The sequence below is a fragment of the Mycosarcoma maydis genome, chromosome 2 (assembly GCF_000328475.2).
Source record: "Mycosarcoma maydis chromosome 2, whole genome shotgun sequence".
NCBI classification, from domain to species: domain Eukaryota; kingdom Fungi; phylum Basidiomycota; class Ustilaginomycetes; order Ustilaginales; genus Mycosarcoma; species Mycosarcoma maydis.
In genome coordinates this window covers 1,652,153-1,668,468 of record NC_026479.1, presented here as the reverse complement: position 1 = coordinate 1,668,468, position 16,316 = coordinate 1,652,153, and the positions used below count along the sequence as shown (strand labels likewise).

Genomic DNA, 16,316 nt, shown 5'->3' with positions numbered 1-16,316 from the left:
CAAAAGTTGTCTATATCCGTCCGACAGTCACGAGTTGACTGGTGACATTGCCAAACAAACATCATTTGCGTATCTACACCGCAAGCTATAGTATCGACTCCAACCAAGCATGTCGGCGCTTGCGTGAGGTCCATAACCTCCAAAAAAGGTATCGCTCGGCGCCACCCGACCTCTGCTGTCGCCACCGCCGTCTGGTGCAACTTCACCTCACGCCTGCACACGCCGCCCGAATAGACATCACGACCGGATTGTCACAGGAGCTCGTCTTTTTTTTTCCTTTGCTGAGCTGCAGCCGCGGTGATGCCGTCCGTCGAGCCTGTCCGTGCTCGAAAGATCGCGCCACTCCCTTCTAAGACTGCATCGCAGCAACAAACGACCCAACTTTCCGTTGCAACCACCGCATCAGAAGGCGCCATCATGAAGAGAGCCTCGAATTCCAGCCTTTATGCCATCAGTGTTGACGCTGTAGCACCACCTTCCCCATCTAAGCGTAGGAGCTCAGCTTCGGACGAGTCAGATATCTCTTCGGCTTCGCCGACCACACCAATCAAGCCGTTGCGCTCGAGCCTGTCCAAGAAGGCGCCGCCACCAGGAAGCATGGCCGCCATCAACTCGGTCGGCAGCAGCAGCTCGACCAATTACCAGGGCATGTACCTCAGCTTTGTCATCAATGCGCTATCAGAGAGAGAGAAGGGCAATACCGGGCCATACTACGAGCTTCTCGTCCAATTTGCCGAGCCATCAACGGGCAGATCAGGTGCTTCGGCCTCTTCCCTGCGCTCTCTGCTTGCGGCTCTGTCGCACGTCGTGTCGGATCTTGATCGATCCCATGCCAAACTGGTGGAGAGCATCTTTGCTCTACCATGGACCTCGATGGACGACAGCTTTGCGCAGATGTGGATCAAGTTCGTATGCAGCTTAGTTAGCGCCAGAAGCGAGTGGCTTTCGGTCATCCTCACAAAAGCCACCAAGGCGTTGTCGTATCGTCTCGAATGGTTGCCGTACCAATTTGCTGATGAGTTGGGCAAAAGATCCGTCTCCACGCTCAAGCGAAAACAGGTGTACGAGCGAGTTCATCTTCTGATTCGTTCGCTTTTGAGCGTCGTACCCACGCTGCCTGGTGTATTGGGACCCTTGCTTGTCCAGTTCTTACCGCACAAGATGGTGCACAGGTCCGATCAGCTTGTCTATGTGCGCAACATTCTGCACGTCAGCGAGTACTGTGCAGAGCTCTCCGAGGCGATTCTGGGTGCTGTTATTGATCGAGCCATTCAGCTCGACGTCGAGATCCAGGTTGAACTCGATGAATTCGACGATGACGAAGCCGAAGAGCTCGGATTGGATTTCGAAGATCCATTCGAGCAGGCTCTCGATGACATCGATGACGGAGACAGCTCCGACGATGACGATGAGAGCGATGCGGGCGACTTTGCAGATAACCTCTCGGATCTCTCGGATGAGAACTACGAGCAAGGCGTGGCGACCGAAGAGCAGAAGCGCACGCAGGAGGATCTGCAAAGATCCATGCGACGCATTCGCGAATCCGTGGCCAAGCTCGACGCCATCATGATTGCGCTCTTTGAGCATCTGCGTAAGCTCGATGCACAGTACGTCGCCGGTGCCAACAGCTTGAACTACAGCAGCCCCATGGATTCTGAGGCGAATCGTCGAAATCTCTTTCACACGCTGCTTTCCATCTTTGCGCGTAACATTCTACCCACTTTCCGATCACGCCACGTTCAGTTCCTGCTGTTCTGGTTCAACTCGTTAGACCCGGAGTTCTCAGACTACTTTCTCGGCGTATTGCTCGAAAAGAGCCTGTACAGCAAGAGAGTGGACATGGGGCAGAAAGACGAGCCGGCAGTGATCCGATCCGCTGCAGCAGGGTATGTGGCTAGTTTTGTCAGCAGGGCCTCGTACGTAGATGGGCCGACGACGCGAGTCGTCTTGTACAATCTGTGCGCGTTCCTAGATGCGCATATCGACGAGAGCAGCCGCACAGATACCGAAGCGGGCTCAGCGGCGCCAGGAACAGGTACACATTCGGTGTTTTACTCGGTGGTTCAAGCAGCTTTTTATATTTTCTGCTTCCGATGGAGAGATCTTAAGATCACCGACGAAGAGCAGGATGGCGGTGCTGACGACCTCGATTATCACGACGCCGACGAGATCGGTGGAGGCATGCACGACAGTGTGGGAAGTCTGGGTCAGTTTGGCGCCGAAGCGTGGTGTGATGGGTTGACATCGTTGCAAAGAGCGGTGACTTCGCGATTGAACCCGCTCAAGTATTGTTCGGCCAATGTGGTCAAACAGTTTGCGAGGATCGCTCAGCATACCGGGTTCCTGTACTGCTATTCGATCATCGAGGCGAACAACCGCTCTGTGAGGGGGATCAATCGAAGTATTCCGGTTTCAAGGTCGACCAGTCTGAACAGGCTCCAGCTGGACGGCTCAGGATCGGCGACTCCCATGAGTCAGGACGGCAGCGAAAGAGGTACGCCGCGACCCGACTCGCTCGATACGGAAGCGACTAAGAAGGAGACGGTGGTGACAACGTCTTCGGTGCTCGAATCGTTCTTCCCGTTCGACCCATACAAGTTGGAGTCGTCGGCATCGTTTATCGAGCCTCTGTATCGGGAGTGGGCCGAAGTGGCACCTGATGAGGACGGACAAGACTCGTCCGAGGATGAAGATGACGATGATGACGAGGCGGATGATGTCAGACGCAACGAGTCGGTGGCAATTGGAGGGCTGGCTATCCCGGGATCAAAATCGCGCCCTCGAACGTATAGCAACGAGGAGGAAGAGGAAGAAGAGGACGAGGACGAGGATGGGAACAGCTCGTCGTTCGTCTCGCAAGTCGAGGCTATGAGCATCAGTCCGTATCTCGGCTGACGTTGGAGTGCTCATAACTTTCCGCGCAACACTCACCTCTGATCGCTCGCTGTCGCTTCTTTTCGTATCATACCCCTTGCGGGTTGTATTCCTGTTCAATGTCGTTTAGTCTCATCGCATCTGCAAGTACTTGCTGTCTCTCGTCCTCTCTGTAGACACTTTTTTTCGGACTCTGTCTGGCTGACATCCTACTTTGTCGAGTCCTGAACAGACGAGTGATTTGTATCATTGAGACCTGTTGGAGTGCTACTTGAGGTTCTGGACAAACTCGATCACCTTGTTCTCGGGAAGCATGCCTACGAAACCATCGAGGACCTGTCGGGATTGAAGCGACGACGGATGCGCAATCCAGTAATCGAGATATTGTTAGTTGAACGGCTTTGGCGCTGGTCGAGGTTGTTCAGGCTCTGGGTGCTTACCTTTCCGCCCTTCATAGCGATCACGGTGGGCATCGCGGACACTTTGAACTGCTGAGCAATGTCCTGATGCTGATCCACATCAATTGTTACGAGGTCGATGTGTTTGCCTCCGACCACGTCGGGATTCGAGGCGACTTTTTTGAGCGCGGGTGAGAGGAGCTTGCACGGCTGGCACCACGTTGCGAAGAAGTCTACGAGCACGGGTGTTTCAGCGTCTGCGCCGGAAGGCGAGAGGACGCGAGATTGAAAGTCGGCCGCCGAGACGTTCTCGTACACCTTGTACGCGCGGCTGGTCGAAGCGAATGTGCGTACAGCCGCCGACGCCGCAATAGGGGAGCCGCACAGAGGCGCCGCCTTGGTGGTCGTTCGGAGTGTTTGAAGGAGCATCGTGGTAGCAATTGTGCGACAAGCCCCTGTATGGTGGTGTTGGAAAGCTGCCAAAGTCTCTTCTTCTGTCGTGATGAACATGTGGAGCAGTGCCCGTAGCTAATCGTAAATTGGTAGTGATTATGTAATCCACTTCAGTCCACGCCACTTTCGTGCCGTGATCTTACAAGTCCCGAGTTTTCTTGACCACACACGAGCACGAGTCGTGAGTGTCGAGGTGGGATCGACTCGTGACTCGGTCAAGGCTCGCTGATCGTCTTTTGCGCTGCCGTCTTGAGCCGACTGGAACGTCAGCAAGGCTTAAAGCCGCACACGATCGAACGCCGCCATGCGGCCTCCTGACACCAAGAAGCGGCTGTGCTCGCAACAATTGAAACCCGCCGTTAGCGAGAGAAGGCGAACTGGAATGAATCGAGCTTCGAGTGCCTAGACGAGCACCGTCTGGTGGCTTGGGCCACTGACGATGCTGCTGTTCTTGTTTGTTATGCATCGCAACCTCCTTACGGCGGCACGACTGTTTGCACGGCATTCACGATTGCGCTTAATTTAGTTGGTAGCCGAAGGATGCCACTCCCGATCAGCGCCCGATACGACGGACGTGTGCTTTTTCGGTACACCATTTTTCGAGCCTTTTGAGGAATGTTAAGCACCATTCGCGATTTGTGATTTACAATCCGCAATAAAGAGTTCGAGTCGGATGGTGTTGCCAAGAGAATTCGACATGGTGCACTCTAGCCCACACTCAACCAAGAGCACCGAAGTGCAGCCTGGTCTCCGAGACAACTCGGCGTTCAGATGGTACGTCTGGATGCCTAAATGGCATCCGCAGTAAAGAAGATGATTTGATAAAGCAGTCAGGCCGAGGAACAGCCAGATACCAGCAGCAACAACATGACTGGGATCGGCGTTGTTATGGAACGTGAATGTGTTTTAATCGTGAATGCGAGACTGGCAGGCTAGCTGCAGCGTGCTAGGTGAGTGCGAAGCTAGACTAAACTAGAGAGGCAAGGCTAGAACGGAGCACTGACGCGAGGCGGACTTTGGAAAGTGTCACTTTGAGGCTCCGAGATGCAGTGAAAATGCCGAAGGAGCTGGGACGACTACAGAGACATTCACGACTCGTGATTGTACATCGCCGACAGCAATTTGATCAGCCAATCTCGTCTTCACAGAAGACGGAAAGAACGCGTCAGTGGTGAGCTGTGTCAGCCTCGTGACCGGTCAAGAGGAAATGAAGCACGAGACTGCAAGGATTTACAATTTGTGGTTGTTGATCGACACCAGAAGAGAAAGTCGGGATGCGTCGTTGACCTTGTCACTTTGAGACCAACACGTATCACATCACGCATTCGTGATTCTCTCGGTTATGCCGTTGGTGGCTGTCGGTGGCTGTCGAGAATCTTGGGCGGAAACACAGAGGGGAGTGGAGTGTTTTTGTTCTTGTTTTCGGACAAAGAGGCTGCTTCTCCGAGATCCGTGCAGCCACGCGCAGCCTCGAGCAAGTTTGTGCGTCGAAGCAAAGAGTCGAGAAATGCAGGTTTGCACACAGAGCGGCTCAACGTTTCCAGTGGCAACTCTGGTGCGAAGCAAGTCGTGAACCGTCAGCGTGAATTCACGATTCATGATGGATCGGATGTGACGCCGACTCACCTACAGATTCAAGATTGTCACCAACAATCACGAATCACAACTACGGAGCGGCGCACTCGTTACTCACGCTGCAGCGTATCTCGACGTGCTTTCTCAAACCGAAGCTACAATTACACACGATATCTCTCACTATCTCCTTTAGCGCGCAGGCAATCGCATGTGATAGATGTGAAATACGGCTGGATGGGCAAAGGCGCGCGATACTGACAACGAGGGAACAGGTCAACCCACGTCACAGCCAGCCGGAGCGTCGTGTCCATGTCGAGCCTACGTGCGATTGCGATTGCATTGCAAGCAACACAACATGACCAACTGAGACAACAATGATGGAAGCAGCAACGCGCAACGTCAAACCAGTCACGAGTCGACAAAGCTGCAAGACGCCTCCCACGAGACTCGCCTCTCGCTGCTGCTCTTCAATGCCACAACACAACCATCGATGCACTCCACGTCCGAGTGTCCGAGACGTCTGGCATGCATGGACCAGCGAGTCTCTTGCCCCTTGCCCTCCTTCCTGCCTTCCTGCCTTCCTGCCTTCCTGCCTTCCTGCCTTCCTGCCTTCCTGCCTTCCTGCCTTCCTGCCTGCCTTGCTTTCCTTCCCTTCCCATGGCGTTGCTTTACTTGATTCTGCCCCGCCCCGCCCCGCCCCGCCTGGTCTGTTCTGGTCTCAATTTCGCTGGAGTGTTAGCCAGCCTGCCAGCCATTCCTGATTAGCTTTCTGCGCATCACTCGCTGCGAGTCGGTGTCTTGCGCGTCTGTGACAGCTCAAGCGTGCATGAGTCACGAGTCTCTCGCGCTGCTACTGCTGTTGTTTTCTGTCGCACTGCTATGCCCAGTGCAGTATCAGTCGCCAAGTCAGACAGTGCCGCCGTCTCGCTCTCGGTGCAGGTCTTGTACCATCGGGCTGCGCTGTGCTGCGCTGTGCTGCGCTGTGCTGCTGCTTGCATAGCCTACCCAATGACGCCTGCCATGTTCGGCCTCGGAGTTTGGTCTGTTCATGCACTCGCTCTCACCCATGCGACAGCCTGGCTTGCCTTCCACGATACTCGTCTCGCCTCTCTCTTTGCTTTGGAACAAGAGCATGTCGATCAGCTGCCTTCGCTTAGTGCCATTAGTCTGATCGTCGCTGTTCGTGGACGGAATACATATATCTATCCTCGCCTCTGCTAAACATTGTCCTCGCTGACCTCGTCTTCCCCCTCCTCGTCACCTCCTCGTATCTGTGCATTGCTCTCATCCTCTCTCCTCCCCTCTCCGCTCCCCTTTGCTTCTCTTAGCCTCCCCCGCTCGTTGTAACGGTCCACACACTCTTTTTATTCGCACCTTTCTCTGACTCGGTCCCAACTCACTCAAACTCACAACATTGTCGATACAACCACGTTCTTTTGGAATCCTTTTCGGCTCACAACGTCTTGTCATCCCTCCCATCCTATTCATCAGCATTTGCTCGGTTTATGCAATCTTTGGTTCATTCTCCTCCAACAATTTAGCACACGCAAACACACGTCCATCTCAGCACACTCTGATGTCAACTGTTGCGACGGGTCCAGATCAAGCTTTGGCGCGCTCCAGTTTGTTAGCGTACAGAAGGAGCGCAAGCATGTCGTTTGCACCGCTTCCTGCTCCTGGCTCGGCGGCGTCGTCGTCGATCTGGGCGCGTCGGATGATCACCAAATCGGTGCCGACCACGGATGCCGAAGTGGAGCTCAACGTTCTTTCGCTGCTCCTCGATGTGCCTCTGACGTCGCTCGACGAGCAGGATCTCATCGGCTCGCCCGTCTCGATGCACAGTGCTCACTCACCCTGGTCGTCAGCGGCGGCGCCGGGCTGGCATCACATCGACTCGATGGCCGAGGCTCGCTCGACCACGCACCTACGAAGCACTAGCGCTGCTCGCTCGATGCCTGGTATTCATCGGTCCAGGTCGCTGGACTCGGCTTGGTTTGACGACGGCTACTCGCTCGAGATGCATGCCGCACAGACGGCAGTCAAGGCGGCTCTCGACGTGCTCGAAGAGCCTAGCTTGAACCGTGGTCTTCGCATTTCGACGGCTCCGTCTCAGTGTGCAGCTGGAGCTGGAGCTAACTCGCTGCGACTTGGTGGCTGCCTTAGCGCTCCGCTCTCGCCGGCGCTTTCATCGCCCACGTCGCCCGCCGAGTCGTGCTTTTCGGGCACCGAGTGCGATGGTACCAAGAAGAAGGGTCGTGCTCGCATGTCACAGGAAAAGCGCAAGCGGCTCGCTAGGCGACGGGAGCGTGAAGCACTCGTTGCGGCTCTGACGCAGCAGCCGCTGGCGCAGCACGGCGACTATGCCGGCGGTGCTGCTGGTGCTGGCCAGGTCAGCTACCTCGGCGATTCGCATCTCGCATCTGCTGCTTGCAACAGCCACTTGAGTTACAGTGCACCTGTGACTCGGATGCACTCGTACTTTGCAGCATCGGCCAGTCGCGATCGTGCTGCGATCAGTGGAGGATTTCCGTTTGACTCATCGGCATCTGACGCGTTTGCTGTGAGCACGCCGTTGTCGTCTCCTCGATCGTGCACGATGGGGTTTGCGGCTAGTGAGCTGGCTTCGCCAGCACTCACGCACGCCTCGGTAGCCACGACAGGGTCGGCGTTCGGATCGATCGGGACGCGTGCTTCGTCGCCCGTGTCGGTTGCAGCTGGCGGTAGCGAGTGCTCGAGCAGTCCGCCGACGCTCGTCGTGCAGCCTCCGTCTCCGCAACGTCTGCGCGCTACCAGCCTGGTGGCGCGCATCAAGCAGTCCAGCGCCGCCCAGTGGAACTCTTTTGTGCCGCCTTCAAACCTCGCTTCCGTCTACTGATCCGGTGGCGTCTTGAACCGTATACCCGTGCCTCTCTACTCTGGCTGCCTGCGCCGCGCTCATTACATATACACTTGCTTGCACACACCCACCGTCTCGTCCAACACTGTAGCCTTAGATCCAGACCAACCTCAACCTCAACCGCCACCGCAACCGCAGTGCTTGGCTGTCGCATTTTTCAATCTAGACTTGTCCACTTACGAACCACGCACGATGGGAGACGAGAATAGGAGTGAGTTTTGGCAAGAGGCATGCACATGTAAGATGTGGTTGAGTGAAAGAGAAGTCAGGCTTGTCAGTGGAGCATGTGAGAGGGGTAGTGCGATGTGGGATGGGTGTGATGTTTGACGGATGCTGATGTAGGCTTGTGCGTTGCAGAAAGCGGGGGGTGGGGAGAGAGAGTTGGACGCGGTGGTTCTGCGCGTTGGGTGGATGGTTAGGCAGTGAGCGTGGCGGAGGCGTTTGGGATGGGATCCGTAGGGATCCTGCTGGCGTGTGGACAGTGCTTTGCGATCTGTAGTGCGCGAGATGCTGCAAGGCGTCAGCAAGTTGCGGAGGAGACGAAAGAGGGAGAGACACCTACGTGGCCGGACTGGTTGCAAGTGTAGCAGGGTTTCGGCTTGAGAGCGGGCATGGTCGCGGTGCAGTGTTTGGCCAAGCTGTGTATCAAGATGCAACGTGCAAGGTGAGCAAAGCGTGTTTGCGATCGCGATTGTAGGACGGTGACTCGGCGTGTATCGACTTACTGGTTGGCCTCGCCGCACCTTCGACATTTCAGCGGCTTGTTGGCGGTAGCGCATTCAGCCTTGATATGGCCTCTTCCCCCGCAACCGAAGCACTTTTTCTGCTTATCGACAGTGGCACAGTTGGCTTTGATGTGGCCTTTACCACCACAAGCGTAACATTGCTGGATATTGACAGATGGGCAGTCGGTTTTCGTGTGTCCGCGTCCGCCGCAGTTGTAGCACTGCTTGGTCTCGCTACTGCGCGGAGCGAGACAGCCAGACGATTCATGTCCCGCCTCCAGACAGTTGAAGCATCGTCGATCTTTAAAGCTGCAATTCTCAGCCACATGTCCCACTGCATGTAGACCGGCTGGACGTCAGTCTTGCGAACCAACTCACAGCTTGGCTCAGCTCGTCGCTTCCCAACTTACCTTGACCACACCTGCATCCACCAAGCAAACCGAACCACATGGCGCAACAAGATCAGTACAAATTCACTTAGCCAATCCAGATCGCCCAACTTACACGTAGCATCCTCGTCGACGCAACATGTTGTGCTTTTCAACTACCCAACTGCTCAGCTACTCAGCTACTCGACTACGCGGCTACGCGGCTACAATTGTACCAGCGAGTCGAAGCGAAGCGAGCATTCGTCAGCATACCCAAACAGCTTCGTTGGTCGTATCAGCCATGTACGTCGCACTTACGCTTGAACGACTCACTCGCTGACGAATTCGGGCCGCTCCGTGGTGGCCAAGACGCAAGTACGTCTCATCCCAAACTCGAATATTCCAACGGTGGTGCATGCGTCAACATGTCGCGTGCCCACGCTCACGTCAATATTACATGTTAATTATGAATCGCGAGTCACGCGAGCTCCAGTTGGAAACACGAGTCATGAGTCTTGCCAAACGTCATTCGTGATTCGTGAATTCAGCCGTCCGCTCCACAGCCACCGCCCTGGAGCGTCGCAGCGACCTCACCGCCATACCATGCACATACACGCCTCTTCGTACCTCTGTCGACGCGACATAATGCGTGCGCTACGCCACACTCGAACATAACCACGTCCCGCAGCTGCTACACCGTAAATCGTGTGCTCGCCGACACAGCACTGAGCAAATTGTGGCACAAAGTATCGTTCACGATTGCTCCGCAACCGCAACCGCAGCTTGTGTGGACACTTTCTACAACTTGCCATGATCAATCGCCAAGACAGCCAGCAGGATCCTTAACATCTCGGCGCTCGCCAAATCGTTGGTGGTCCTCACGGTCAACCTCGCCAACTTGGCATCCTTGTTCGGCTCCAACCTCAACAGACACCCGACTTTGCCCGCATCCGCCATGTGCAGCACACCAGCAGCCACTGAATTGGTCGCGTTTGCATCCACACCCTCCAACACCTGCATGCGAGCGCCCTCCAAGATCCTCCTCTGCCTCGCCACGTCCACTTGGCCCGCAGCCGACAGCTTGAACGAGAAGATCTTCTGTGCCTCCCGCGGCGCACCGCCGATCTGCCTCCAGCGTTCGAAAAAGTCGTTGGCACCCAGTTGCACCGGCTCGACAAACTTGGTCATCAGCACCGGCAAACGCAGCCGAATCTCCTGCAGCGATCCAGCAAGGTACGACACTTCGAGCATCGGCGGCTGTGTGAACAGATCCTTGCACTCCAACACCACCAGTGTCTGCGTCTGAGTCATGGCGCCAAGCATGTTGGTCACGATCTTGGGCACCGTCACGCTCAAGCTCGCCGGCTCTTGTGAGCGAACAGAGACTGTGAATGCGTTGAAATTGACCGAGATCTTATTGCCAAAGTAGAGCACCAGACGTCCTTGGTGTGCGTGATACTCGGTCTTGAGTCCGATTTGGATCTGACTGTCTTCGTACAGGACGCCTTCGGGCGCAAAGCAGAGGCGCTGGAAGAATTTGTCGGCGCCCGCGGTCAACGGTTTCGTGTTGAGCGATGTGGATGGTGTGGTGGGTGCAGATGTGCTGGTCGGCGTATCACCGCCAATCAAAGGTTGTTCGGAGAGCATTCCTGTATCTTCGAGTGCAGGCGTCGGCGCGCTCATATCGAGCCCCTCCAATCCGGCCAGCACGTTGTCTGCATCGTCGTTGACGCCGTTAGGGCCGTTGCGCATCGTATCAGCTGTGACCACCTCGCTGCGATGGCCTGCGGGAATCACCGAACCAGCATGACCGGTCGGCATAGCTCCTCCGTTGGCTTTACCCTTCTTGAGACTCTCGAGCCTCGCCGTCTCCCTACCACGGTTGGTGTCCTTACCACCAATGATCCACGTCCGCTTATCTTCGGTATCTGTGTGTTTCTTGTGCAGCCGACTGAGCAGCAATGACGATCGTTCCGCAAACGGAGGCATCTCGTCGCACACGGCTTGCAACAGATCATCGTCCGGCAGCTCGGCCAGCGCCACGTATTCGCACGCCCTCTGCTGCAGCTCAGCGTCGAGCACATGCCTATACCTGTTGAGCACGTACAGGATCTGCTCGCGAATCTCAGGGAACAGATTGAGCCACTTGACGTACGTCGAGAGCAGCAACGCACGTGTCGCCTGCGAACACAGATGCGATCGCGAATGCAGCGTATGAAACTGCTCGATGGGGCTCGCTCCCGGATTGTTCGCGATCAGATGGCCGAATTCACCGAGGATGTAGCCGCCCACTTTAATCATGTTCTCGTGGCACGTTGACGATTTGAGATGCTCGAGCACTTTAGTCGCAGCGTACTCCTGCACATCTTCGTTGTTGACGACAATCTGAATGACACGGTACCACACCTCTTCGCTGACGTGATCACCCGCAGAACTGATCAGCTGTAGAATCGTGTCGACATACCAGCTGTACTCGGTGGCGAATTTTTCCGTGAGGATCGCAATTTTCAGCACCATTTCCTCCCTGAGCGCGTAGTCGGCCACCTGCATGTACTTGAGCAGTTCCGAGACAATGACTTTGGCGTTGGTCACGTCGCACATGCTGTACAGAAGGTCGACGCCTCTGCGACGTACCGAGATGTCCTTGTCGCGCAGAGAAAGGATGATGGTGTTTTGATGCATCTTGATGGGCTCCAAGCTCTCGGCACATGCTGCCAGATGCGCCATGGTATCGAGACCGAGGTAACGCACGTTGGTCTCGCGCGACAAAATGAAGCGGCCCAGCAGGACGGCTGCCTTTGCCACGACTGCCGATTCAGTGTCGAGCTGGATGGCGAGGTTGATGGCCTCAAACAAGATGGCGTTCTGCGCGTTGTTGTGCTGCACGTTCTTGGGGCTGTCTTGCGAATTGATGATAATCGCATCGAGCACCGTCTCGATGGTAGATCTGAGCGTCGGATCGTCCGGACTGGGATAGTACTGGAGTAGACGAAGCAGCTTGACCTGAAGCCATGGGATGGGAACTTTGTAGTAGACGTACTCTGAGGTGAAATCGCTTTCAATCACGATCCTGTGCATACGATGCACGGCCTTTTGATAGGAGCTTGCGAATGCTTCGGGATGGTCCTGTGCCATGGCCATCACCAAGCTCGTCACAGCGAGAGCCACGCCCAGATCATCGTCATCCATAATGGCAATGATGCGCAACGCCCAATCCTCTGCCGGGATCACCTCGGGATGCTTGCGGTAGAGGCGGAGCAGCGTTAAGGCGGCCTTCTTCTTGACAAAGCTTCGGGATGTTGGCGAGATGAGCAAACGATGAACATCGCCTGACAGAGCCTCTGCCATCTCCTTTCCACCAATGTTGGCGATCGCATGCAACGCCAGACAGTTGCTAACCTCGTTGATCTCGTCCAAGTCCTTGCGAATCGAGTTGACGACCAGACGAACGATGTCCGAGTTTTCGTGCATGAGTAGGGTGATGGCAAGATAGCCGATCTGTTTTTCCGAGTACTTGTTGCTCGCGATCAGGTTGACCGCTTCCATATGACCGATGTCGACCTGGTAGCCGAGGATGTAGGTGAACACGATCTTGGAGAGGTACTTTTTCTTTTGGTAGCCATCCAACTGACCGTCTTTGAACTTTTGACGAATGTGTGCCATCTCCTTATTGATGCGCCTCTCCTCGAGCTCACGAACTCGACATGCTCGTAAGTCTGCAATGTACTGCGTCAATCCTCTCATGGAGGATGACGAGTTGGACGTCATAATTGTGTTCGATTCGAGCGCGCTGTCGTCCTAAAGCTGTCCGGGGAGGGGGGGTTTGGGGTTGGTGAGAGTTGCACAAGAGAGATAGACGGGGGCACGAATATGATACTAAAGGGAATGTCCAGGCTTGCGCCGCTTCTTGTTGTGTTGTTGGCAGGTAGACGCTGTAGCGCAGAGGCACAGTTCGAGTACGCGATAGCGGCCGACTGCAAGGCCAACAGTGCCCACTCGACAGGCAACAAAGGGACTTGTGACTGTAGCTGTGACTGTAGTGGTGACTGTGACTGTGATGTGATGTGTGTGGTGGGAGACGTGTGACGAGTATGTTTTGTTTGCTGTTTGACAGTCACAGAGTGCTGCGCGGACTGTGCTGTGCAGCCCCGCATTCGAGATTTTGTTGTGAGTTGGGTGGAGCGGCGCAACACTCACGACTCACGACTGGACTCACGACTTCGGACCGTGGACCACAGACTCAAGAGCGACTAGCGTCAAACGAACAGCACAAAGGGCTCATCCGAACATGAAAATTCGGATCAGCCAACGCGGCCCGTGCTTATGTCTTGTGACGGGTTTTGCTGCATGATCCACTCGTGACTTTCTTCCATTCGTGATTCACGATTTCTGTTGGACAGCAAACACAACTCCCAACGCCATAGAGGCAATCGCGAATGTCATGGCATCTTCTTGCGTGGAGGCCAACGGCCTCTTACATGCTGTGACCAATCCCAACCAGTGTACTTGTCGAAAGCCTTCTAGTCAGCGCAGTCGTGTAGCAATCGAAACATTCCGGCTGCGACATCCAAGTGGCGTGTGGCTCCGCTTACAAAATCGTCCCCCGCACGGTTGTCTTGGTGTGCCTCTCAATCGGGCTACACGCTTCGCCAAGCTCGAAGGCATGTTCGGCCTCGGACTGACCATAAGCTCATGTAAAGTCTCGAATCGCACAGACGCTGCTCTGCAGGTCTGCAATGTGGGCACCTGACCGGGCCAACCAGCTCTCACAATGCTTCTCCTGACCTCGTTGAGATACCGAGACACATGGTTTGCGCACGAAACACAGTCCACGATTGAAGCTTTGAAATGTTGTTCTGGATATAGCACGACGTCGAATGGAAGATATTCGGTAACATGACCTGTGTACAGGTACTGCACAATCTCTCGGTCCCCGAACCGTCCCATCGAAACCAGCCCAATGTGACTTGTTGTCGATAGACAGAAGAGAAGAGAAACAACGCCACAACGCATGCGTCGTGGTGAATTTCCCCACAGCCCCTTGGCAACATGCACATCAGTCGAGCGTGACAAAATGGCGGGGGATCATAAGAGATGAAAGCGACGGCCTCCAGATGACGTGGGGACGCTGGGAAACGAAAAAAAGGACAGGGGAGCGAGGGGGGAGGGGAGCAAGAAGGAGAGGTCGGCCAGCTTTTTCTTTCGATCTGTACTCGCGTTTAGGCGGCCTCCTCACCCTTGGCCTCGGCAGCCGGAGCGTCGGCAGCGGCGGCTTCGGTGGGCTTCTCGGAATCTTGCATGTCCGAAGTCCAGAGGGTAAGGTTGTCACGGAGCAACTGCATGATGAGGGTTGAGTCCTTGTAGCTCTCCTCCGAGAGGGTGTCGAGCTCGGCGATAGCGTCGTCGAAAGCCTGCTTGGCGAGGTGGCAAGCGCGGTCGGGGCTGTTCAAGATCTCGTAGTAGAAGACCGAGAAGTTGAGGGCAAGACCCAGGCGGATGGGGTGGGTAGGGGGCAGCTCGGTGACAGCGACGTCCGAAGCAGCCTTGTAGGCCTCGAGCGACTTGTCGGCAGAGTCCTTACGCTTGTCACCGGTGGCGAACTCGGCGAGGTATCGGTGGTAGTCACCCTTCATCTTGTGGTAGAAGACCTTGCTCTCACCCGAGGCGGCCGAGGGAATGAGGTGCTTGTCCAAAACGTCGAGGATGTCCTCGCAGATCTGGGCGAGCTCGGCCTCGATCTTCTCACGGTAGGTCTTGATCATGGAAACTTGGGTCTCGTTACCCTTGGACTCCTCCTTCTGCTCGATGGAGGAGACGATGCGCCACGAGGCACGACGAGCACCAATGACGTTCTTGTAGGCGACCGAGAGAAGGTTGCGCTCCTCGACAGTAAGCTCCTGGTCAGACGAAGCAACGCGCTTCATGTTCTCGACCATCTCTGTAATATGAGTCGCCATCGCAAAGCAGATAAGAGGAGGAAAAGCAATGTCAGTCTCGGTCGCCAATCCCAGCAGTTACATGTTTGAGACTGAGCTCGATTTTTTGTTGCGCCGATCAGGAACGCTTCCAGTTGTCCTCTTGAACATCTGTGCACGAATGCGACCATCATTCGATTAGACATCCCAAAAAATTCCCCCGGGGTCAGGTTTTTGTCGCTGCTACTTACCCTCGTAGCGCTCCGCCTGCTCGGCGAGCTTGGCAAGGTAGACAGAGTCTTCACGCGATTCGGGCATCTTGAAAAGTTGTTTGTGAAAAAAGGTCTAGAGACGAAAAGAACTGAGACTGGTGTAATACGAAGAACATCGTTGGAAGAAGAAAAGATCATTTTTCAAAAAGAAAGTCGAGGTTAGTCACTGCTCAGCATCTATTTGTGAAAGTTGCGAGTCGACATCCAGAACCGGGAAGCCAGAGGACGTGGGTGAGAAATGTGCGAAACGGTTGCTACTGGATCTGCGACAAAGCAGCCCAAGCTGGCACGAGCATGTCTTGTGTCAACTGGCTTGAAGAAGCGATTTGCGCAGCGCCGAGCGTAATGACTTATCATAGCATAGACGTCGGGATGATGATGACAACAGCGCCCAAATGGATGAACGATGGCGATGATGCTGGCATTTGGAAGCGATATGGCTGTGCTGCGTCCGGCTGATGTGGAACAGGACGGCGAAACATGAAAAAACATAGTGTTGACCACGTCTCTGGGGGGATGCAACAATGACGGCAGTGGCGGGAAGATCCAGTATCGACACGCATGGCGTTGATGAGCGACGACGTTGCAGTCGTTATTTGTGTTTGTAGTGAGATGTTTGTGTCAAGATGTAATTGCGACTTTCCAAAGACTGGACGCGAAGATATGATGATGGCGGGTAGCGCGGCGCATGCCGAATGATGGGCCAAGTCGGATGGTGTCGGGCGAGGACGGGGCAGACGAGCATGTGGTTGTGGTCTGGATGTCGACTGCGAGGCAAGTGCGGAAGGTGCACTGCGCAAAAGGAGAAAACGAGAGAGACTACTCACCCTGGGCAGGACT

The 16,316-nt window shown here is 55.2% G+C and overlaps 6 protein-coding genes across 6 annotated transcripts; 2 read left to right on the top strand and 4 right to left on the bottom strand.

Moving 5' to 3' along the window:
• Nucleotides 1–417: 417 nt before the first annotated feature.
• On the top strand, nucleotides 418–2,895 carry UMAG_01371 (rDNA-binding RNA polymerase I transcriptional factor; the record flags this gene model as incomplete). The annotated part of the gene is made up of 1 exon (XM_011388958.1): nucleotides 418–2,895. The coding sequence occupies one exon, from the start codon at nucleotides 418–420 to the stop codon at nucleotides 2,893–2,895; it is 2,478 nt and encodes an 825-aa protein (XP_011387260.1).
• A 246-nt stretch (nucleotides 2,896–3,141) lies between these two features.
• On the bottom strand, nucleotides 3,142–3,701 carry UMAG_01370 (uncharacterized protein; the record flags this gene model as incomplete). Its single annotated transcript, XM_011388957.1, has 2 exons — nucleotides 3,142–3,210; nucleotides 3,315–3,701. 2 exons carry the CDS (start codon nucleotides 3,699–3,701, stop codon nucleotides 3,142–3,144), a joined length of 456 nt encoding a protein of 151 aa, XP_011387259.1.
• A 3,250-nt stretch (nucleotides 3,702–6,951) lies between these two features.
• Nucleotides 6,952–8,175, top strand: UMAG_11315 (uncharacterized protein; the record flags this gene model as incomplete). The annotated part of the gene is made up of 1 exon (XM_011389119.1): nucleotides 6,952–8,175. The coding sequence occupies one exon, from the start codon at nucleotides 6,952–6,954 to the stop codon at nucleotides 8,173–8,175; it is 1,224 nt and encodes a 407-aa protein (XP_011387421.1).
• A 436-nt stretch (nucleotides 8,176–8,611) lies between these two features.
• Nucleotides 8,612–9,451, bottom strand: UMAG_11314 (uncharacterized protein; the record flags this gene model as incomplete). The annotated part of the gene is made up of 5 exons (XM_011389118.1): nucleotides 8,612–8,689; nucleotides 8,759–8,834; nucleotides 8,922–9,255; nucleotides 9,332–9,342; nucleotides 9,426–9,451. 5 exons carry the CDS (start codon nucleotides 9,449–9,451, stop codon nucleotides 8,612–8,614), a joined length of 525 nt encoding a protein of 174 aa, XP_011387420.1.
• Nucleotides 9,452–10,087: 636 nt separating this feature from the next.
• Nucleotides 10,088–13,057, bottom strand: UMAG_01367 (putative alpha-adaptin C; the record flags this gene model as incomplete). The annotated part of the gene is made up of 1 exon (XM_011388956.1): nucleotides 10,088–13,057. The coding sequence occupies one exon, from the start codon at nucleotides 13,055–13,057 to the stop codon at nucleotides 10,088–10,090; it is 2,970 nt and encodes a 989-aa protein (XP_011387258.1).
• Nucleotides 13,058–14,508: 1,451 nt separating this feature from the next.
• Nucleotides 14,509–15,522, bottom strand: UMAG_01366 (putative 14-3-3 family protein BMH1; the record flags this gene model as incomplete). The annotated part of the gene is made up of 2 exons (XM_011388955.1): nucleotides 14,509–15,227; nucleotides 15,456–15,522. 2 exons carry the CDS (start codon nucleotides 15,520–15,522, stop codon nucleotides 14,509–14,511), a joined length of 786 nt encoding a protein of 261 aa, XP_011387257.1.
• Between the last annotated feature and the right edge of the window lie 794 nt (nucleotides 15,523–16,316).